Source organism: Empidonax traillii, unplaced genomic scaffold, assembly GCF_003031625.1.
Source record: "Empidonax traillii isolate 1590-97213 ecotype Southwest subspecies unplaced genomic scaffold, ASM303162v1 scaffold132:size1788729, whole genome shotgun sequence".
NCBI classification, from domain to species: domain Eukaryota; kingdom Metazoa; phylum Chordata; class Aves; order Passeriformes; family Tyrannidae; genus Empidonax; species Empidonax traillii.
Genome location: NW_020955325.1, coordinates 899,394 through 922,635, shown reverse-complemented (window position 1 = coordinate 922,635; position 23,242 = coordinate 899,394). Strand labels below are relative to the sequence as shown.

At 44.5% G+C, this 23,242-nt stretch overlaps 1 protein-coding gene across 1 annotated transcript in view; it reads right to left on the bottom strand.

Moving 5' to 3' along the window:
- Nucleotides 1–1,064: 1,064 nt before the first annotated feature.
- Nucleotides 1,065–23,242, bottom strand: part of ADCK1 (aarF domain containing kinase 1) — an 81,892-nt gene continuing 59,714 nt past the window's right edge. Inside the window, 6 exon segments of the mRNA XM_027883674.1 lie at nucleotides 1,065–2,063; nucleotides 3,419–3,612; nucleotides 7,250–7,447; nucleotides 7,689–7,838; nucleotides 17,275–17,391; nucleotides 20,573–20,731. Of these exon segments, the coding sequence (XP_027739475.1) occupies nucleotides 1,892–2,063; nucleotides 3,419–3,612; nucleotides 7,250–7,447; nucleotides 7,689–7,838; nucleotides 17,275–17,391; nucleotides 20,573–20,731 (990 nt within the window). The 3' untranslated portion in view covers nucleotides 1,065–1,891.

Below are 23,242 nucleotides of genomic sequence, written 5' to 3'. Positions count from 1 at the left end.
CCACAATCAGTAATTCCCTATCCACAACTCTGCCAATCACTTTTTGGTAGTGCTGAGACAGTGCTCTGCCTACACTCTTGCACATGTACATAGTCACTGTCATAAGCCACATGTCTGCAGTCACCAACTCATCATGCCCAAGCCCACCTGAAGTCAGGTACCTTTTCTGGATTACATCCCTTCCCTCTCCCACAAAGCCAGCAAAAGAATTGGTTCCTCAGGGACTCATACACTCATTCACATGCACTCTGTCCCCTGCTTCCCTTCCCAAGCAAATGGACTCACTTCAAGGCGGGGTCTTACACCTGCACAAGTTGGGAAACTGTATGGAAACTGGGAGACTGGCCTTCTTACGGCTTGCACCAGGCATATCCTGGTGCCTGAGTAACAACCCTCAGCTTAGCAAAATTTCTGGCAATAAAGGGAAATTCCCATCCTGTCCTTCAGGTCCCCTTTCACCAAGACAGTTTCTGAGAAGGCTGAAATGATGTACGCAGTCACTTCCATCCACCCTTCCTGGCTACAGGAATTCTCACAAGAAGCAGAGACATCTCCCAGGATCCTAAATATATCTCACATAAAGCAGGCCTCTGGGTGAGACCTTCTGTAGCTGTCCCATAACTGCAGAATCAGAGTCATCAGATCTGTCACTTGCACCACTGAGCAAGTGGCAGGTTTTTGTCTGAGGAAGCAGCAGTTGAAACATCACAGGCAGTGACGAGGTGAAATGCTCAGTGTGTGGCATGGGGTGGTGATGTCTCACATGTGCTGCAGCCCATTCCCAAAGGCAGGGAGGAGTCAGGCTCAGCATGGATATGGGTGGCAAGGTGTGGTGCATCCTTCCCAGTAGAATAATGTCTACTCTTCCATCCCATCCCAACGCACATCTGAGACAGTACCAGAGGATGTGGAACAAACCTCCTGGATAGAGGAAAGACCAAGTGGTCCTTTCATTTGGCTAGCAAGGAATTGCCAGCACTGCCTGGCATCACCCATTCAGTGGGGAAATAGAAACAGGACTGAGGTTAGAGGCCCAAACATAACTCTGAGTGCACAGCCAGGTATCCCTCCCGCCAAAGGTCATGTTTATTTTGTTGTGTGGCAGTATTGTACAGTACACATACATTACCAGCAGTTTCAGAGTCCTGAGTTGTCATTCTGAATGCCTTCCCTGCATTTCAGAAAAGAGGCAAGATCACTGTCCCCTTCCTCCATTTCACATGCACGGAAACAGGTCAGGAAAAGTCCAAAAACACAAATGCACTTGCTGACAGGACTGGAGATGGACCTCAGAAAGTCAAACTCCCAGTCCACCACTCTCACCATTTGTGTCCCCTTTCCCTGGTGCTGGGAGAGGAAGCCCTAGTGACAACTTTCCACAAGGTCTCACTCCTCTGAGAAACTCTGCACACTTGAACAGAAATCAGACTAAGGAGATTGCTCAAACTAATATACACCCTCTTGCATTTTAAAGGGACTTACTACCTCTCTCTAAGGGTCTGAGAAATGTTTTGGGGCATTCTAGGTAGGGTTGGGATTCTCTTAAGTTCTGTAAGATTTGTTTAAGAAAGAGCCAAGGAGAGGCATTTGCTTCCAGTGTAGTCCACTGGAATCTGAGTGGAACTTACCCTGCTCAGATGGGGAAATAAAGTATCCTGTCCTTCCTGACACAAGGTATCACACAGCTCCTTTTCCTAAACCATGAAACAGTTGAGCTCTGGTACCAACTCAACCTCTCAGTGCCACAGAAGTTAATGCTGTAAAAGGCAAGGACAGCACAGTGGGTAATGTGGAATAAGACCCAAAAATAGACATAAAGTCAGAAAGGCAAATGTGCCGTGGAGAGCAGAAGGGAGGGAGGGAGCACCCGGGCCTCTCCCACCAGTTCATGTCAGTATGTGGAATGGTGCATCCGTCTCAGGAGAGCAATGACCCAGTTCCCCAGCTGGGACCCCTTCAGCCACAGGAAGAGTTCATACAAGTTGATCTGCCACAGGCTCAGGGTTTCTGTGAGTGAGATCTGGGCCCTCCTGTAAAGCGAGTGACTCTTGTTCCTCTGGTACCTAGAAAGAGAAAAACATCTGCATTAGATCCAGCAGGATACAGCCCAGGGGGAAGAAGGCCTGTCCTACATCTTCAGTAAATCTCACCTTCCCCAGGGGAGGGTAACATCTGGAGAATCCCCAGGAAGCACGGATTTTCTCCAAGTACTGCTTCTGAGGAGCTAGGGACTGCCTTTTAGAATGAATCTGGCAGAACAGACAGCCTGCTCCCTTGTGAAGCCAGTTCTCTTACCATTGTGTGTAGCAACCCCGGGTCATGGCATCCTCTGCTTCTATGCCCAGCTTCACTTCAGCTAAGAGGGATAGTTGCACACTCTTATAGCTTTTCCCCGTAGCAAACTTGTAAGAGTCCAGAAATCCTAACACATTGATTCCAGGAAAAGTATTTCTTCACCTTTCTTTAGAAGCAGAGGCTAATTTGGCTTCATAGGTCCCTCATCAGCCAGAGAAATAACTGTAATTTCATCTGCAAGGAGGAGGAATCTGAGGCAGAAGTGCATTGACTCGTAAGACTCACAGATGGAAATCACTTGCACTACTCCTGTTCCTGGCTTTTAAAAATCAGCCTGATCTTCGCAGTCAGCCCTAACCCCCTAAATCAGGCTGCAATGGGCAGGAAGCCCCTTCACCTCCTCTAGGGGGCCAAATCCTAAACCCTTACCCTAAGGCCTCCAATTCTATCCCTGTCCCCAGCCCCACGGTAACAGATTTGTCCTCTGGAGAGGCTGACGGACGTGAGAACACCACAGACAGAGACTGAGATGTGTAACTTAGTAAGGGTAAGATCACAGCAGATGGGATAATGAGGGGGAGAGATCCACAGCTAAGAGGTCGAGAGGTCAAGTCAGAGCCTTATCAGGCCCCCTGAGAGAGGGGCTCTAATAAGCTTTAACGGTCCTGTCCAACCCTCTGCTCATAGGCCCAGGAGCCACAGTTAATCTCAGGCCTGCACCTTCAGTTCCTTCCTGAGCTACACTGGAAGAGTAATGGTCCCTGCTCATGCCCTGCTGTGAAGCCCCATGACCTAGACCTCAGCTCACATACTGACCCCTTGGCTTAACCTCAGCCTTCAGTCTTGTCACCATGGACCTGCTTGACAACCACCAGACCAGATCTATAGACTTTCTGGTTTGTTCTTAGACCTGCCCCATCACCATGATGCTGCCTTATGATATAGACTTTTAATTGGACCTGACCACCATCTCAGGGTCTGCCTTGCTCGCCTTGGTCAACTGCAAGGGACCGGGCCCTGACTGGCCTGCTGGACCTGGGTCCCCCCTCAGCTCCTGGACCACAGGGACAGTCACCTCCTGTTGCTCCCTGACTGGCCTCTGGTGCCTGGAGAAGATACTCACGTGGAAACGGCTCTGATGCAGCAGCGAGACATGTTGAGGAAGGAGCTGGCGCTGGCCCGTGTCTGCAGGGCTGACTCAATCCCCCTTAACAAGTCATTGGTCTTCAGCAGCAGCAGCATCTGGCGAGGGACGTTGTTAAGGAGCTGGGTGATCTGGGGTAAGTAAGTAGCAGCGTTGGATCGGATCTCCATGTCCTATGGCCAGCCAGGTCATGTCAGGGAGAAAAGAGAGAGAAGTTCAGAGTGCGTGGGAAATTCAGGTCCAGATGCAGCTGAGATTTGGCAGGAAGAAACTGCTTTTACAGACCATGACTAGGTCTGAGGCTAAAGAGCTCTGTCCTCTTCAGCAGATACTGGGCTGTCCCAAGCACTCGCAGCAGTCACAGATCACTCTTACCATGTCCCACCTGCCCCTCGGTGAGATAAGGTCCTGTGCCCTCACTGGCAGGATTAATAGGCACTCACTGCTGTCTCAGTTCTTGGCCCCAGGCAGCCTACAGCAACCACACCTCATTACTGCCCTTGGAGTCTTCTAACTGAATCTCACCTCACCAGCCCCAAAACTGTCAGAGCTGCAGGTAGCACAGGACTGCTCAGGGGGGTGGAGGCATGCTGCAAAGACAACCAGGCCACTCCTTGTTTTGCTGTCCCATGCAACTGATGGCCTCTATGCTATACAGATGAAGGTGTTTCCAAGGTCTCGTTTAGTTCTCTGCCCTCAACACAACTCAGCAGAGCTGAGTTGCACTGAGAAAGCATTATGCAGTTAAGCATCATGATAACCCAAAAGATCAAAAACTGTCATCTCTCAGATCTCAATCTATATCCTATCTGACAGCAGCCAGTAGCAGATGTTTAAGCAAAGAGTGTAAGTCTAAGGCAGGCAAAGGGTGATCTTTCATGTTTGCTGCTTCTCCAGATTCCAACAAACATATTGCCCACTGTAAGAACCCAGTGATAACTTACAGGCTACAGCCTAAGCCACTTAAGATGAGCTCTCCTCCAAACATGAGCCACCATAGCATGCAACACAGCCAGCCCCATCTCTTCTGCCAGTTTTTAGACCTCAGAGTTCCCTCACCATACCAGTAAATGTAGCACAGTGTGGTGGGGAGCTGATCCCATATGCATACTGTGTCCCTACCTCTTCCTACAGAGGCCATGACATTAATCAGCAAATCCAAATAGAAGTCCCTGGAATACCTGAAATCTCCAAAATCCAGCAGGACACATGTGGAGAGCAGTAAATAACTTCTTGCACGAGGGAGACTCCTTTGTGAGAAACAACAGCGCTAAAAACTTCTCTCCTCTGGAACAAGGGATGGCTTATATTTCATTATGTGAGATCTCACACTCTTTGTGTACTTCAAACTTATTAGAAAGGAACAGACTTGCACAAACTGAGTGTGCAGGTAGTGATGCTCAGAGATGTACACATCTCACACACTGCCATGGTTGCTTTGCTGCTGACAAATCTTTGTGTCCTTCTGCTTTTGTCACTGACCAAATATACAAAGCTTCAGCAAGAAGATGCTTAGTTCTCCTAAATGTTAAATGTTTTGTTCCATTATCTGTTGGGAGAAAATTCCTCCCTGATTATCTCTTATCCCATATCCCAGCCAGCATTACTGCAGAGCCTACTTTATTTTCCACACATACATTTTCTTTTCTATTTCTTTTCTTTTTATTTTTAGCTCCAGCTGCTTGTCCACATCACAGAACAACCACATGATCTGTCATCAGAGCTGTCGTTTTCTGTCAAGGGCAAACCCTGTGTGCAGAGGAAGAAATAAGCTATGCCACAGGACCTGAGAAAAGCCCCTTGGCTGCAGTTGCTGAAGCTGCTGCAGGATAGAGCAAAACACATCATAAAATCAGATGAGATGAGGCTAGCAGCCACCCTGAGCGATCAGCTGCCTGGGCCTGGCTTACTGCAGGAACAACTACACCTATGGCAATTCTCATACATTTGCCCAGCCTGCACCTAAAACTCTCCAGCAGCGTGGCTCAAAGCCTTCCCAGAACATCTGCACTAGCGTTTCACTGGCTTTGCCATTAGATCTGGCTTTTCTCATGTTTAGCTGAATTTAAACCCATGATTTCTTGTCCTGTTTGCAGCACTCTTTAAGAGATCCTCATATCACTTCTATAATTCTCCTTGATCTGCCTTCTCTTTTTTCTGCCCTAACTTGCTCAGACTTACCTCCTGGGTTGCATCTGCTTGACCACTAGTCCTTGTATGTTCCTACTGGACTTGCCCCAGTTTCATCAAACCTTTCTCGAGATACAGTGCCCCAGATTAAGTACATACTACAAATAAGATTTTGTTTCAGGTGGGTTACTTCCTTGTTTCACAGGCTACTGTCATGTCGATACATCTTCTAGCACACTCTCTGAACTTCTATGCTGATGGTACCTGCCTACACAGCACTCAGCTCTTGCTGCTGATAAAATCTTTCAAATTCACCTCTAAAGTAAGGGCAAGCAGAAGCTCATTTCCTAATGCTACAGCAAATCTGCTCAGCTCCCCATTATCTGCTGCAGGATTATCTAGTTTCAGCATTAATTGTGTCATGTAAGCAAAGACAACAGAGCTGGTTCCATACACGCAATTCAACTCAATGACAAAGTTCATTAGCACACACAAGGCACTATGCGGCTGCTGCTACACCTCTGGCATAACCTTCACAAGCCAGTTGAGAATAAACATTGCTCACTAGCTCAGATTCAATGCTGGCTTTGTAGTATTGGAGCCAGCTCTGTGCCAATTCACTTTGGTGCCTCTGAACTTTCTTCTGGAGCTACCAGCTCCAGAACTCACCAGATCAAGCACAGATCTGCTAGACAGTCACTGCATTCTTTCTGATGTGCAGGAAATTAATTCAGGTAGGAAGCAATCAAATTACTGGAGGGGGGGATCCATTACCCAAGGTATCTGACCTCCTCATTGCTATGGATAATGGTAAGCCAGTGCAGCAAATTCTGCCACATCCATCAAAATGAGGGAACTTTCATAAGAGAATTTCATAGGACAATATTATAACGCTACTTAAGTGAAATTTGTCCTCTCTACTACAAATCGTGCACGGATAAAAGCAAACCATAGGATACAACATCCCTCTATTCACAGACACTAGTCCATTGGCTGAAATCCTATATGTCCCTCTTTAAAACCGCACAACTGACAGGGGCTGCTACCATTCTTAAGGTGATGTGTGTGTGTCAGATGTGTGAGGAGGCATGAGAAGGATCCCAGTATGTGTGGATATGAAAGGGTTGAGGACGTAAGTGGCAATTTCCTAGATTTGTAGTGATTGAGTTGACAGGATCTGCAGTTAAGCAACCTTGACTCCAAGTTAATAGGGTTTCTGATTGGGAGGTAATTTCCAGGAGTTTTTAGGAGTTTGTATCAGTGCTGATAGTCATTTACATGAATAGTGATAATGCATTATCCTTCTCATGTCTTCCCACTAAGCCTTTATACCTCCTCTACCTTATCCTAGCTTCCTTGACGGTTCCCTGCACAGCTGCACCCACCATTTTTTTAAGAAAAGGACGATCTACAAATGTTTCTCCTGCTAGAAATGGTGAACACTTAGGTATTAAAATATGATACAAAATTTAAGCAGCCCATGACAAGTGAATCTGGGAAATAAGGTTCAGCCACTGTAAAACACACTGCAGAAGGAGTCCTGGCTTTTTCTAGCTCGGCTATCACTGCAGAAATTTTTACAGGGTTGCCAGGGGTTGCCCAGCACTGCTGCAGTATCAGTGGTGCAAGTACCTGAGGAGAAGGAAGGGCACACGTTAGAGAAGGACACACAGGACCTACCTCCCTGGCTGAGACTGGTGACTGGTCAATACCCTTGTTGACAGACTCCCAAGATCTGGCAGTCAGCATGCAGGCGAAGAGAGGGTACAAATCCCCTGCCCCGAGCCGACGGCTGTACTTCTGCACCCTCTTCATATCGGCCTTGATGAGGGCCTGCCAAAGGCGGCAGTAGTCCATGCGGAATGACTCGCTCAGCACCTGGGAAGGGAGACATGGCCCCCCAGAAACCCACAGAGGACAGGCAACTGGGAGGAAAGTCTTGTGCCCCTTAGCTGTGCTCTATCCCCCATTTCAGAGTCAGAAAATATCCTTGGAGAGTTATGAGACTAACAGGAAAAATGTATTCATATGTGCTCAGAGGGGCAAGGCTGCAGCTGGGTGTGCTCTTTCACCTTGATGCCCAAAGGCAGCCTCGCAAGGCTCTGGAAGCCCCCCATACCTGGTAGAGCCCATGGTCCAGGAGGATAATGTGGGCTTTGCCAGAGGTCGGGCATTTCTTCACTAGCACGTTGCCTGGATGTGGGTCACAGTGCACAAAGCCGTTCACAAAGATCATTTCGCTGTAGAGCTTCCCCAAGTTGCGAGAGATCTGTGAGGAGACAGAGATGGTCACACACTGCCACCCACAGCAGGGTGCCTGCCAGGGAGGCAGTCTCCATATGGCAATCCTACAGGGAGAAGGGTCTATATGTGCTGGTGTCCCCATGCAGAGCTCCTGCAGCTCCTCACACTGACAGATGCACAGCGTGGCTGCTGGCATCTACCAGTAGCAGGGTGACCCAAGGCATTGAGGGAAGGATCCATGTAGGGAGAACCATGAAGTTATTTGTGGGATCAGGGATTATTTAAGAACACTTGTCTGGCATAAAAAGGAGAAAATATCTGTGGGTAGGAATGGGGTTTCTGGTAATGAGGAGGAAAGTAGGACAGCAGAAAGGGGCAGACATGCATTCACAGAGAAGGCATAGAAATTACTGCTGGGGTGGGTGAGACTGCTTGGAGGAAGAGTCAGGTGTTTCCATCCATGAATGGCAGCAGGACCCAGTGTAGAAGGGGTGAGAGGAGACTCAGCCTGTTAATCTCATCACCAGAATGAACATGGGTTCCCTCTCCCACCCCTCCATCATACTGACCCCCATTTTCCCTCTTCTTTTCCACAGAACCGTGCTAATCTGATTTGCAATGTCTGTGAAGATGAAGCAGCACAGAAAGGCTGTTTAAATCATCCTGTCACTGCTGTGTCCCTCCATGCTACTACTCCTTATCACCAAGAGATGTTATTAAAGTTAAAAACCCCCTAGGAGCAAGCAAACATCCCGAGGGCACAGAATCAATCCCTTGCCATGCACTACCACAGCATCCTTGCCCTGCCATCCCACTACCAGCCCTCCCTGCCATCCCAGAGCAGCACAGTGCTACACAGCAGAGTGCTGAACAAGCAATTAAAAGACAATTGTTATAAATTATTCCAAGCATGTCTCCAGACACACTGCGTAAGCAGCAAACTGGCAGCTGTCACCATAAGCAGAGGTGGTAGAAGAGGTAACAGGGGTACTAATGACAGCTCATCCAGCAGAAAACCAGCCAGTCAGGAAAGGGCTTGCTTTACCCACCTCTGAGATGCAGCCACCTCTGGGAAAATATGAATAGTGCCCAAGTAACTACCAATGACAAGAAAGGACAGGAAACCTTCCTGCTGCCAGCAGGGACAGCTGTAGGATCATGTGAAACAATACTCTGTCCCTCAAGTGGGACCTGGAACCACTGCTGAGTCATGGTGAATGCTGGTCCCATGCTGAATCACCCACACAGGTGGCAGAGCACAGCCCTGTGATCTCCCAAAGTGCAGCATCCCTAATGTCATACTGGTGTTATTTTGAGTACTGAGAGAAGTGATGTTTCCCTTCTGAATTACCAGCAGAGATCACTGGAGCCATGAAGTGACTCTTATAGGTCTCCTAGACCGACAAGCTCTAAAATTAGATAGGACCAAAGTATACCTGGTGCTGTGATCTCCTAGAAGAGCTGAGTAGCACTTGCTGACAGTCCAAGGATGTGCAGATAGTCTGTTTTAAGCCAGTCACTCATTCACACAACCTCCCAGGGATCTGCACACCAGAAGGAATGGACCTGGACATCATGACTGATCATACCATCAAACCCAACATGCTGCAGACACGGGGTGAACCACATTCTGCCCTCCCTACCTCAACTGTTTGTTCTCCAGGGACATGGAAGAGCACAGAATTACTGAAGATGAGGGCCTGGGGACAATCTGGGGCACAACATGATGCCTCATGCCCACTAAACACAAGTCTGGACAAGGGCTGGCAGTTCTGCAAACCTGTTGGCTGGTTCCTGGCTGAAGGGATTGTGCAATCTCCATCTTTGGAGGTTTTAAAGACTTGACTAACATCCTGAGTAAGCTGGTCTGACCTTATAACTGACCCTGCCTTAGAAGAAGATTTGATAAAAGACTTCCTGAGGTCACTTCCAATCACAAATATCATAGGATCCTACAAAAATGCCTCTCACCAGGTTATCCATGCTACCCTCATAACAGCATCTTACGATACAGCTGCAGGCTCCAGGTGCAGAGAAGGCCCCCACTCCTGAGTCACCCTCAGCAGACAGGTTACTGCACAGATCCATCATCACAGCCTTTTGCAGCCCACAGTGCAACACCAAAGCAGCTCACGATTCATGTTGCCATGAAAACAGAGGGTCACAGGTCTGCTCAGACACTCAGGCTGGGTCAGGGGTACAAGACAATCTTCACTGCAATGTCCACATCCTTTCTCCCTTCCTTGCTGTACCTATATTTACCTTTTCCCCAGTATGCAACTTTTGAGTTTCTCCAGTATCTTTACTGAAACTAAACCTTATGGCTTCTTTAAGACAGAAGAATGCATTCTGTATTATTTCATTAGCATACAGGAGACATTTTACAGGTATTTATGATATAAGCATATAAACAGTCTTTACTTTAGAAAAAAGTTACCTAGTGTAAGAGATGGAGCTGTGCTGCACACTAAAGTATTTTCACGTATTTTTATCTGACGACATACCTCTAAAATAGGATACAAATTAAATTAAGATAGAAAGCACCAATACCATCAAACTGTAAAAAAAACCAGGAAGCTTTACACTCTAGAGCTTAGAGTGTAATATGTGGACAGTGACCTATCATTACAATTCAGACAAAAGGAGTTCATGTTTCTTGAGAAAAGGCTTAGGAAAAAAAACATGAAACCTTTATATACATTAATTCTCCAGTACTGTGCCTTGTCCCTATGGGCACTTATTCCACTCTTATTAAGAAGGCCACTGAATAAATAACACTACAGAATTCACTTTGGAAGAATGTAGCTAGGTGAAATGAGAAAAGAGACATATGAAAACCTCTGCTCAGGAATTCAGCAAGCATTTAGGCTGTGTAAGACCTCGGGGTGAAGGTGCATCACAAATTAGACAAAAGGTTGCAATGATTTACAGAAGCAAAGACCAAAGTTAACACACAGGTTTTTTATTGTGACACAGAGAGGTCATCAGTCCTTTTCCTGTTTATCATCCAACACAATAGGGTCTTTATCATTACCAGCATCCCTCAGCATTGTTCTGCTGCACATTGTGAAAAAAATAATAATCACCCTTGGAATTCTGCATTCAATTCCAGACATCTCATTAACAGAAAGATGCAGACTATATAGAGGGAGTTCAGAGAAAGCAAATAAATGAGCAAAATGCAGGAGGCATCTACTTGGGACAGAGATTAAAAGAGCCGAAGATTCCAAAGTTGGCTAAGGAATGGCAGAGGAGGGGAATCTATCAATGTTAGCAGGTTTGAAAAGCAAGGAAACAGAAGCATTTGTAGTTCTGAATGTGCTACACAAAACACAAATAAGCAAAAGGAGGTGTTACTAAGAATAGTATAATTTAGGCATAACAAATAAGAACAAAGACTATGCTAGTCAGCAAGCAGAGCTGAGCTTGATATGTCAGGATGACATCAGGCTCTGGCTCTGGCCACAGGCATGTGCTATTGCCAGAAGGTGTGTTATTGCCTAAAAGAAGTTCCATTTGCGTATCTGTGCTGCAGCAGAACATCATGACTACAGTCACCAAGTGAGCCTGTGGCCTTACCAGTCAATGCAAATAGCAATCTGCCATTGCCAAATTATGTGACATGACCATGACACTGTGTCAGATAAACCACACATTTTAAGCCAGTGTTTTCATTTTGAAAAAAACAGAGCTGAGGAATAAACAGATTGCAGACAACAATCAAACAGTGTAATACATGTAAAACAGCCAGACTTGGAATAACTCTTCACCAACCTAAGCATATGAAGTCCATAATATATACTCAATATGGCAAGGATGCTACATGTAAAAAACTATCCTATGTGAGTTACAAGCCAATACACCAGAAAATAACAATGCAGTGCAAATGTTAAGGGTTGTTACTGTACAGTCTCTCTATAAACTGGTCAATTTCACTGGAAATATGTAAGACAGAAAGCACAATGTTGGATGCTGTTCCAAAAATTTACCCTTTAGATGGTCAAAACCTTACCCCTAAGTCCAAGCCTGATTTTTATAATGTCCAATTTAAATTATTTCCTTAGCTATCATAATCCTAGAGTTTAACTAGTTCCATCTCTCTCCAGTATTTACCACTCCAATGTGTCCACCAGTCAGATAATAATCAGCATAAATACAGAAGAAATACTACCCCATTTCTACAGGATGCTCCTTTACCAGGTGTATCCCTAGGTGTCAACCTGCCTTTTACACAGTTGCACTGAACAGGAAACACACACCCCGTGACTGACTCATATCCCAAAGTTAATTTTAAAATGTCATTTCCCTCTGACAAACTCCCAATCTATTTAAGAAACTCTTCTTCTCAGTTTTTAAGTGCATGACTTTTCACTTGGTATTGCTCATTTTTATCTCTTTCTATCGCTTCAGTCCTCAAGGCTAACAAGTGCAATTGCTTCTCTGGTTCTCCTCTACAGTGTCAGACCTCTCAACTTGGTGTCATCAACAACTCTGTCCTTGACACAGTTCTGTTTGTGTTGAAGTCATCACCAATTTATTAAATAAAATCTGTTTGAAGAGTAAACAAAATTCCACTATGGTAATTTCTCTCCACCATTGCTTCTATCGGTTTCTTACCTACTTTGCAATTTCCCTACTAATCCCCACCTTTTCTACTTACTGGACTCATATCCAGGGTATCGAGTATTTTAACAAGTACACATACTGCATTTCTGTCATCTAACTCAGAAGATCCCAAGCTGAAATATAGGTAGCAGCAGTGATATATTTCTTCTTGTGTTTGTACACAGCCACAATATGTTGCTGCCATCAGCTTTGAAAGCCTAGACAACCTGTCACCCTTGCCCCTCTACGGAACTCTCCTTTTAACAAATCAGCACACCCAGCTGACAGAGCAATGTGACAGTAACAACAGACTACAAAGTCCATCACAAATGAGTATCTTTAAAAACACCAATACACAATAGTTAGCAATAAACCTCTTGGACAAGAAAGAATGCACGCAAAATCGAGGCTGTGAGTACTCCTACAGTAAAAAGATAGCACATATATCATGTTCAAGGGTAGCTGCAATATAAAAAATCAGCTTGAATTATTTGAGGAAAGTCATTGATACTTCCCTGGACTTGTGAGCAAGCTAGAGCGGTCCTGGCTCCATGCCTCCAACTGACATGAAGAAGAAAGGCAAAGAAAAAAATCCTGTGTCATGGTCCTGCAGAGATGATCTCACTGCCTGCCCCTGATAAGTCCCAGATGAAGCTGCCTGATAGGGCATCATCTCTTTCTGTCCCATCTCCATCCGTGACTGTCTCTTTAGATCAGGAGCAGATACTAGTCTCTGGCCTTAATTTGGCCGTAATATTTGCCAATTATTTTAAGAGATGGCGACACTAACTTCTATTGATCTCATTAAAAATAAAGGTCGTTGTGCAGCTCATTTCTCAGGGCTCAATATTACCTCCTCCAGCCAAAATAATAGCATTGATTTTGGAACCTTAATCGAAGGTTAATTGGATTGAAGACTGTATTGGGTTTTTGCTTTCTTTCATTGTTGTTATTACAGCCATCATCTAAGGGTTTGCTTAATCCTGCTAGGGCAATTCTGCCCAATTAAACTGGTGTCAAATTAGCAAAGGGTATGAATAGAAAATTGCCACAGTTTGGAACCTATTCTGTGCTCTGCTCTGAAATGGCTCTTGTCCATAGCAGATCAGGATGGTCACACACAAGAGATCTGATTTCGCACTCTGTCCTCTAATCCAGTTGTGAGGATCAACAGTGCTCTGTTATGCAGTATTATCACTGTGCACTGATCTAGCATCTAGGCAAGGTGATGTCTGGACACACATGATGTCATTAAGATACAGGAATAGTTTTTAGGACTCCTGGAGAGCACTCCTAGCATACCCTGTACTCTCTGTTGGGGACTGAGAAAATTATTTTCCTGCTCAATGCCCCATCTTCCATGGCATTTAAGTGGGGAGAAATATTCTGACTCATTCACCCTGGGAACTGAGGGACTAACTTGATAAGTTTGTCCAGATTCTCAAAAGGATGCAGGTAGAAAAGACCAGTTACTGGTTTTTTTACTTGCTTCTTGCATCTCTGTCAGACCCAAAATGACCATGGGGATCATCTTCCCTTGGCTTGAAATGCAGTCGTATTTCCTTGGATTTGATGTAAAGCATTTTGGTGGGACTTAAGCAATTGATTGACACTGACACTTGGGACTGACTTTCAGTAAGAAATGGGTTTGTGTGTAATTTAACTCATTTACTTGGTGTCTTTGCACAGTTCAAAGGCTGAAATCGCTGGAGGTCACTATCCTTGTTTGCCAGTGCCTTGTGAATTTTACTAAGCTTCAGACAAGATGAAATGCAGGAGAATCTGCAAAGAAACTTCTCCCCAGACTACATCAGCAAGTGCAAAGAGCAAGAATAGTCATCTTCCCCAGAAACAGTGTTCTTCTCTGCTCTGCTTCATCTAACACTTGAGTGTTATGAGCACAAATACTCGAAACATGAGAGGTTTCCACACTTGTGCTGACAAAAGGATCCCACCCTGGGAAAATCCCACATAAATTTTAGCAGCTACACGGCTGCAGCTCCTGATTCTTGGCAGAAGGGTAAATCCCACACTGAAAGCATATTTCAAATTGCAAAGCTGTCAGTCACAAGAAGGTAGCTGGGCTCTTTATCAAGCTAAGAGACACCATTCCAATGCAGAACCATTTAGTAATGGAAAGAAGCAAAAAGCCACAGTAGGATGTGGTGACAGATGGCAATAATTGTGCACAATAGCTCCTCTTAAGTACCTTAGCTGTTTTCTTTCAACTCTCAGCTGGACAAAACCCTTTTCTGACTTCTGAATCATCCATGGCTTATGAACAGGCTCTTAGTGACCTGAAGTACATGGCATCGTTTCCTTTCCCTGACTCAAATCCAAAGCAGGGTGATCATGGGGACTCTCCACTTGGCTACCTGAAATTGGCTGGTTAGTTGGAGGAAATACAGCACATGCCATGAGTGCATCTGTAAGCTCCACAGCTCCCACAGCTTGTTGATCCAGCAGGCTCTGCGGAGATGGGCAGAGAATCCACAAGGAAGGACACGGAGAACCCATGCATCAGACCAGAGATAATGTTAAGACTTGTATACGGACAAGGTCTGTCTGAATTAATCAAGTACAGTCAGAATGGGTGTAAAAGGAGTATTTGTGCCATTTGGGATCTTCTTTAAAAATCCATGCTCTAAGTAGCATTGCTGTCCTTCCTTTCCTCATGCATACAGTATGCTACAACCCTCCTGAGAGCCTCTCAGTCTATTTTTCCTCTCTTCCATGCTCTAACAGCCCCTTCAAATGTAACTTCCCAACTAAGACTTCAAATCCTCTTGTGTTTTGAAACAGGAAGAGCTCAGTTTCCGGGTGCCCCTTCTTAACCCTGCCATGCCCTGTCTTCCCTCACAATTCCTGCCAGCTCATTTCTTTAGAACTCCCCCCTCCAGATTTCCCTTTCACTGTCAATATCCTAGCTGCATGCTCCTCCTCAGCTACACTTGCACATGAATAAGTAACTGTTCCACAGGCAGATATTTCAGTGTTTGCACTTGTCTTTAGAAATCAAAGCCTTCTCTGATTAAATGCCATTACAATCCAGCACTTGGACGGATCCAGTGAGATTAATGTGCTTTTGGGCAGCTTTAATGATAATCCTGCTACAGACGGTATTAAGTAAATGTCAGTAACCTGGTTTGAAGGGAGCTTTCACCTCAGGGATTCTTTCCATTTAAAGGAGAGAGGCTCAGCTTGCTTTTCAAGGCTGCATTGTCACACAAGAAATCCTGCTTAGTAAAGACTCTTCTTCCTCCACCCAGTAAAACAAAATGAAGTAATATGATAGAAGGATAGATAGATAGATAGATAGATAGATAGATAGATAGATAGATAGATAGATAGATAGATAGATAGATGATTTATAGGGAGCTAATGTATTTCTTGAAAGCCAAAACTGCTGTATATTATAAGCCAGGTCTTAGTTTTGAAAAGTGGGTTGCCACCCCCTCCTCATGCTCCTTTCAGTGTCTGCTGCCTTTTGCTCACCTCACCACCATGCCCCCCAGTCCTTTACCCAGGGCAACAACAGCAGCAGCTGATAATGGATCTTGGTTATATTCGTCCCCATCTGCTGCACCTTGCCAAAGGAGAAGTCTGGGGTGTGCACAGCTCCTACCTTGTATTACTGTGGCCATAACAGACCTCATTCCCCAAGATTTAGACAGGTTCAGTATTCCCTCCTTTCTACTGCTGCTTTATTGACCATCAGTAAAAGTTAATCACTAATTTCAGAGGGTGGGGAGAGAAAAGGAAGAACAGCTCAGTGTAGGCACTGAGAAAGTTTGTAGAAACTCTCTCAGTTACAACTGAACTGAGTGACATCCTATACCTGACAGATAGCCAGGACTGTCTGAGGCTTGTACTTTGCAGCAATAGAAGTACACTGACAACTTTTTTAAAATTACATCTTAGCCATCATTTAGACACCAGCTCAGGATCAGGAAAACATGTGATTTCATTGTTGCATGGGACTTATTGAGCCAAGATATCACAAAACAATCTTCCCAAAGGCATGGATGAACACAGAAATTAGCAGAAATTTTCACCCTAAGTCACTCTTATTGCTAGTAAAAGCCTCTGGAACTTAGAAAAACTGAAATTAGTTGCTTCTCTACAACTTTGCTATCTCCAGCAGTTTGAGAAAATTCAAGGAGGCAACCAAAGTCCCAAGGAGGTACACTTGATCTCAGAACGAGTCTGCTATCCAAGAACTGTGAGGAAGCCCACTTCAAAATCTGAATGTACATATTGCTCAAGAGCCCTACTGCAAATGCATCAAAACAAGCCTTTCTAAGTATTTCAAGACTTGAAAAATATTCACTCTTCTATCTGATTGTGTGGGCTAGCTTTGACCTCTGCCTAGAGCAGAAGAAAAGTATAGGATAAACTCAAAGAAATTACTATCACTTTTGACCAGTTGACTTGTCCAGATGACTGGAGCTGACTATGTTTTGCCATGGACAAAATTTTTCAAATCTCTCTTATTAGCAAAGTCCATGAGATAAAAATAATCAGAAGCTGAAGTTTAGGGTAACAGGAACTGCCATCTTGGAACAAACCATGGGTGTCTGTACTATAAGAGCATGGTCATCTTTCACTATGTCTCCTTGAAGGTCTCTCTAGCTGTGTAGCCTACAGGAGAGTATTCCCCAAAAGGAGTTTTGTATTCTTCCACAAACCACAAGAATGGAGATCTTTCAGACTGATTGCTCTGTTCACATCTGTACATGCTGCTCCCTCCGCCCTTTCCTGTCCTGCCAGCCTCCATTTTGCATCAAGGTCAGCTGACATCAACATCAGTTTTGCATTGCCCACCACGCCCAATTCAGAGATGGCCGAGAAATTACCTCATTGACGTTGATGCCATTCCTTTCCATGTAGGCCCTGTCATTCACCTGCCCCCCTTCCATAAACTCCATGAGTAGGACGCGCCTCGTTGAGAGCTCCCAGTAGATCCTGGGGACCTGAAACAGGAACAGACGGATAAAGTCAGGCAACCAGTTGGGAAAGGAAAGAGAATATATCACACACAGCCCAGAGAAGGAGTAAAAATGGAAGCAATTGAAGTGTGGACTTGGATTTTTTTGATGAGCATGTGGGAGGTAAATCCATCTACTGGCCAGTTCCCCAGGACAGCAGTAATGTGTACAAGGATAACACAACATTTCAACGACAGCAGGATCTGTCCTCATGCAACATTTCTGGCCACGCTCTACAACATCTTGACCACCTCCCACTCCCAGTGTAGTCTGAGAGCTTTCTTACCTGCTCTGCAGCTCCTCTAGCTGGGCTGTTTAACTAGTACCTATTGTAAGTTTCTGAATCATCCACTCAGCTCCTTTAGACAGGAACTGCATCTTGTTTGCTACGCACAGGGTCCACTTACGCAGCCTTAAAAATTATAAGCCATCGTCATAAATTGCATCTCCGCAGTGCCCCTTGGAACACAAACGCCTTTGAGCTGACAAACCCTGCATACTTAGGCCATCTGCAATTGAACTGGGAGAAAAATCAAGTATCACAAATAAGGGACTTTTCACAGAAACCCTGGGAGACCCTTAGCTATCTTATCGCCAACGTGACACAGTGTAAAACGTCAAAGCCCTTTTCATTCCATCTGAAGTAAATCAAGCTGAGTGAGGTACCAGTACCCTGGTGCCATCCAGGGAGGTAGTGACACAAGCATTGCTCAGGCTGGCTCCCTATTTTCCAGCCTCTTTCTCCAGACAAATTTGTTCCATGTTGAAGTCCCTTATTGTCAAGAGTCATTCTGCTGAATTCCCTTTGGATATTCCTCACATCACTGTGCTGACCAAACCACCAGTATGTCCAGATTTGCTTTTGCACAGGGGTGAAGCCACATAGTTACATTTTACCAAAGATACAAGGGAGTTCAACCCATTCCCATTATTGTGCCCCAGTACAGAGATACAAATTTTGGATCATGCAAATAGTGAACCAGCTGTGCAGCTCCCTTTCCTTACCCTCCTGACCCAGGCATGGACTTAGGAACAGCATCTTGGGGCAGGACAGGAAGAGGTAAGAGGTGTTTCCCATCTAGTGTGACCAATGCCATGGGACGACCAGCCCACTGTGGCTCACTGCAGCTCCTGAACAAGCAGCATTTCTTGCTTTTAACTACTGACAGTGTCTCAGTCCCTCATAAACAATCGGCTCCCCTCATTGTTCCTGTCCTAGAGAGACCAGTTCTACTTTATCATGTGTGTGCCACTTTAGATCAAAAGCTCCTTTGCTGAGCAATTCCAATGTCCATCAGTCCCACCGTTCAACACTCCTGGTATACTTTGCATGTGAACCTTGCCTAGATTTTGATGCCAGAGATTCACTATGAGCAAGGGGGATTCAGTTACTCACAGCCTTCCCAGTTTATCTGGATGTTCATTCTTTGCAGTTAGATTGCTGAGAAAGCCAGCCAACTCCAAAACTAACAGATCTCCAACCCATCCAGCTTACTGATCCCTGCTGCCTTAGATCATTTCAGATGACACTTATTCTTGTCTCAGGATTTACACAGGCAAGTCAGTGGGCTTGTAAAGCACTATCTATGCTCTTGGAGATGCCTCTCTCAATCACAGTCGAATTCTTCAGTGATTTTTTTAATTACTCACAGATGTTTGGCTGTAATGCTAGTGCATGGAAATAATTTATCTCTGGCTTTAAAAGCTCAAACAGGTTCGTGGCACAAAATATACTTCTCAGCTTTCTAGCGTGTTTAGGAAAATTAATGATACAGGGGCCCAATTCTTCTGTTGCTTTTGGGTGATGAACTCGTCTCTGAATTGGCAGGTCAGACGGGAGGATCCATTATTTAGCCATCTGAAGCTATTTGTTATTGTTACACATATTGATATCATGATAGCTGCTTAACCCAGCGAGGAGATGATTGGCTGTCTCCATGGGGATTTACTTCACAGTATCCTAGTTACAGCTGCAATGGATACAACTCCCCGAGGTGCATCACTTCTGATAACTGCCCACTCAGCAAAACCGTTGGCCTTTGGCCTTCCATAGCCCTGGTGGCTTTTAGCTATCTGTGTCTATGGGAAGGCCACTGCTGCCACTGGGCTCCAAAAGGACTGCATCAAACCTGGAGTCAAGCATCAAGGAAAGCGCTTGCATGGAGGAAGCAAGGACAAATGGATACATCAGCCCAACAAAAACTTACCTTCTTTTAGACCTCTGTCCCTTCTGTTTTGGTACTTCTGCATGAACAGGACGTGAAAACCTCATTTTGATTGTGTGTATCCAGGAGGGTCCAAAGGAGGGTATATTTTTTGCTGCCTTTGTGTATGTGCAAATGCAGTTACAGCAGTGACTGTGCCCACAGCACTACATGTGTTTCCAGAAAGTATGCACTGGAGGCTTGTGCCTCTTGTATGTCAGCAGAAGATTTTTGAACATGCGAGTTTGAAGATGTGAGCTTATGTCTTTCCAAGAATGAGATGTGTACATGTCTGGTTGTACTTGAGACATTTGTCAGTGACCTCAGACAGCGTGTCGCAGAGGAGGTGGGTAAGAGCGTGAGTGGGGAAGAGCTCAGGTGGATACAGTTAATTTTGTGTATGAAGGTAACACGAATGCATTAGCCATGGATGTGTATGAAGGTTGTATGCCCAGTTCTAGAGGGATAATGTGCCTTTCTGCAGTAGGAAGGACTCATGCAAACATGCTTCCTCCTGAGATATCGGGTGTTCCCAATACTACTCCACATATCAGCTTCAGTCTAGCTTTTCTGTTCTATGTCCATTTCTTGCCCTCAGCTGAGATAAAGTCCAAGAAAAGGTACCATCAGATACTTCAGCAAAGAACGGTGAATTCACACGCACTGGACAAGTTCAGAAAGAGCATTTGAGAAAATGAACAGCAGGATCCAGAGACTGCTGGCCCCAAGCCACCACTTCTGGCCCAATATAGAGTGAGTACAGTAGGAAACAAGCATGGAGAAAGCCCACCTCAGAGCATTCGCTGGTCTGTATTAGCAGAGCAGACTAGGATGAACAACACAGAGGGACTGAACTCCATTTTCCCTCCATATGGTTCCTCCAGTTGGTGAATGAGGTGCGTAAGACACAGTAAGGAAGACCATTAATTCAAATATATAGACAGAAATGCATGTTCCCTCACCTTCAGGAAGTCAAAGTTCTTGAGCATATAAGCAACCTTCTCGGCATTTCTGCCTTCATTGAGGAAATCCAACTCCAATGGCAGATTCTTCTTAGCTTCTTCCACCAGCCACATGAACTCAAAATCTGGAAAGATCTGCTTCACAACCAAGAGGAGAACCTGAGAACAAGGAAACAGACAAACAGCTGCATCCTGGCTACAAAGCCACATAGCTACACACAGTGCTGTTTTGATAGGATCATTCCATATAACTTACAGATTAAAAAAAAAAACCGATCTACACCCCAAGTGCTTTTTGGGTTCCTACAGTATCACAGTGCAACACACTGTCATGCCTTGGTCATGTAACACAAATTTTGGCTTACCCTTCCATATAGGCACATCTAGGAATTAAATGACAGCACACACACCAAAAGGAGCCCAGTTGCCTGCTGTCTAGAAGTAAGTAGCCCTGGAGAAGAGACCACATGGCCAGATCTCACCAAGGGCATGGCCCTGGAGCAACTCTCTTCTGGGTCCTATAATTCAACAAGTCACTGTTTGGCTTCATTCAAACAGCTCTCAGATAAAGCAGATGAGAAAGATCTAAAGCAAGACTTGTCACCTTTATGTTACTTCTTCCACTGCTGAATGAGAATTTTGCTAGCACAGATAATCCACTGGGCAGTTCAAAGAAGATAGTGGAGTTTGGATACAGTTAGTAGGCTACAGATCTTTAAAGAACACTTCTGGTGGGGGTCAGAGGGAAGCTGCTCTTCAGCATCAGTCACAGCCATCCTCAGAAATGCTGAGGAGGTGTTTTCCAAGTCTCATATATCCATTACCTAGAATCCTTTTCTTAAAGGAATTAGGTACTCAGCTACACAGCACCTTGAAAAGCCCATCCAAAAAGTTCCTGGAAATGTTTGCTTAAAGCAACATTTAAGGGGTGAGTGAATCAAGATTACACAACTGCATGGCATAATCAAGCTTCGAGGCAGCCAAGCATGTTTTCTGTTCAAAGAAGGGCCAGATTCTCCACCAGAATCACAAATTTACACAAGCTGACAATTTAGACTACACCTTAAGGAAAACAATTTGTTTGGCAGTTTTTAACTACTCGAGTCATAAAATGAGTGAAAAAATAAAAATGCAATCCATTTTGCTGTCTTTATCTCACCTGTTCTGCACATTCATCAGAAAATTTAAACAGACTCGTGTGTGTTACTGCACCACTTCCCTTTGTAAATCTTCACCACTGAGATGGAAATTCCTGTACTGCAGGAGGAACATTTAAAGTACACACAGGAATCCTGCTATCATTGAAATGTATGACAAAAAATAAATTTATGAACCATCACTGCTCCTGTTTAGTTGTGTGACAACATTTGTACTCCACCCCTGTCTCAACTTCTCTTATCTAAATGTCAGTTCCAAACTCAATGTTCCTTTAAAAATGTAATCACCAGGTTTCAGACACTCTTGAATTAGTTTTTTACTGTTATATCTAGAGGCATAAATCCTTTCAAATTTATGTCACCCAAATGAAATGTAACCAGTGATCTTCATGAACATGAATATAAACATTATAGGGTCTGCAAGATTATTTCGTTGGTGCCTGGTGTGAGAAAATTCATGCATTTTTTTCTTTCTTTAAATACTCTTTTGAATCAATTTGCCAACTTGACCAACGGCAGGGACATACTTAACAAGTATTTCACCTATCCCTTTTTTGACATCTGTCTAACATGTTGTCTTGAAATAATTATTGATACAAGAAGAGCAGCAAGGTATGTCTCTCTGGGTTTATCAGATGCTGTACTGATTTTTAAAGAGTCAGCATTGATTCTGTGAAACTCAAATGAATTTAGGAATTTTCCATCTAGCTTTTCCCATTCAAATTCCTTCCCATCAGTCTTAAATAAGACCATCTCCATCAGTATTTAAATTAACCTCCTACCTAGCTGCAATGTCTATCTGATTCTTAAAGGACTAGAACATCAGTGCACGTAATCTGGCTTTCCATGCAGTCTATACAAAGAGTCTCACAGAACTATATGATGATGCATGTAAGGCAACACTCCACAAGAGACCTTTTAAAAACAAAACTGTGTGTGTCATGTTCTGAGCTACTTTCCCATACCTGTGTATAGACAACAGATCTCAAGGATGCTAAACTAGGCTGTCTGTAAAAGAACAAAACTAAATCTCCAAAAGGAAATACACTATTTCAGTTTCAGGTTTCCCAGGGAGAACATTTTAAAACCAGAAAAGACAGGAAACATTCTAAAATAATTTGTTTAAATATTTCTTACCAGTATAACCAGCAATCACAGCAACATGGTGTATTTTTTCTGTGATACCCACTGTTAAAATGGCAAATATGGCAAGGTAGACACAGGTTTTGGCTCATTCATACAGAATCCTCTTATTGCCCTGGTCTCACAGTCTTTCATTACCTGCTCATCCTCAATCCTTGAGCGCTCCTTTTCCGCTACCCCTGTTCTGGGAAGGAGTGAAGGATGTCACAAGCCCTATGAGAAGTGCTATGCATATGACAACTCATATAAGCAAAGTCGATGGGCAGACCAGTGCAGTCAGGCCTGGAGAGGACCCGAATCAAATTTAAATCTACAGCTGGACCCAAAGCCAGTTCAATCAGTGCTCTGTTCTCAAACCAGCACTGAAACA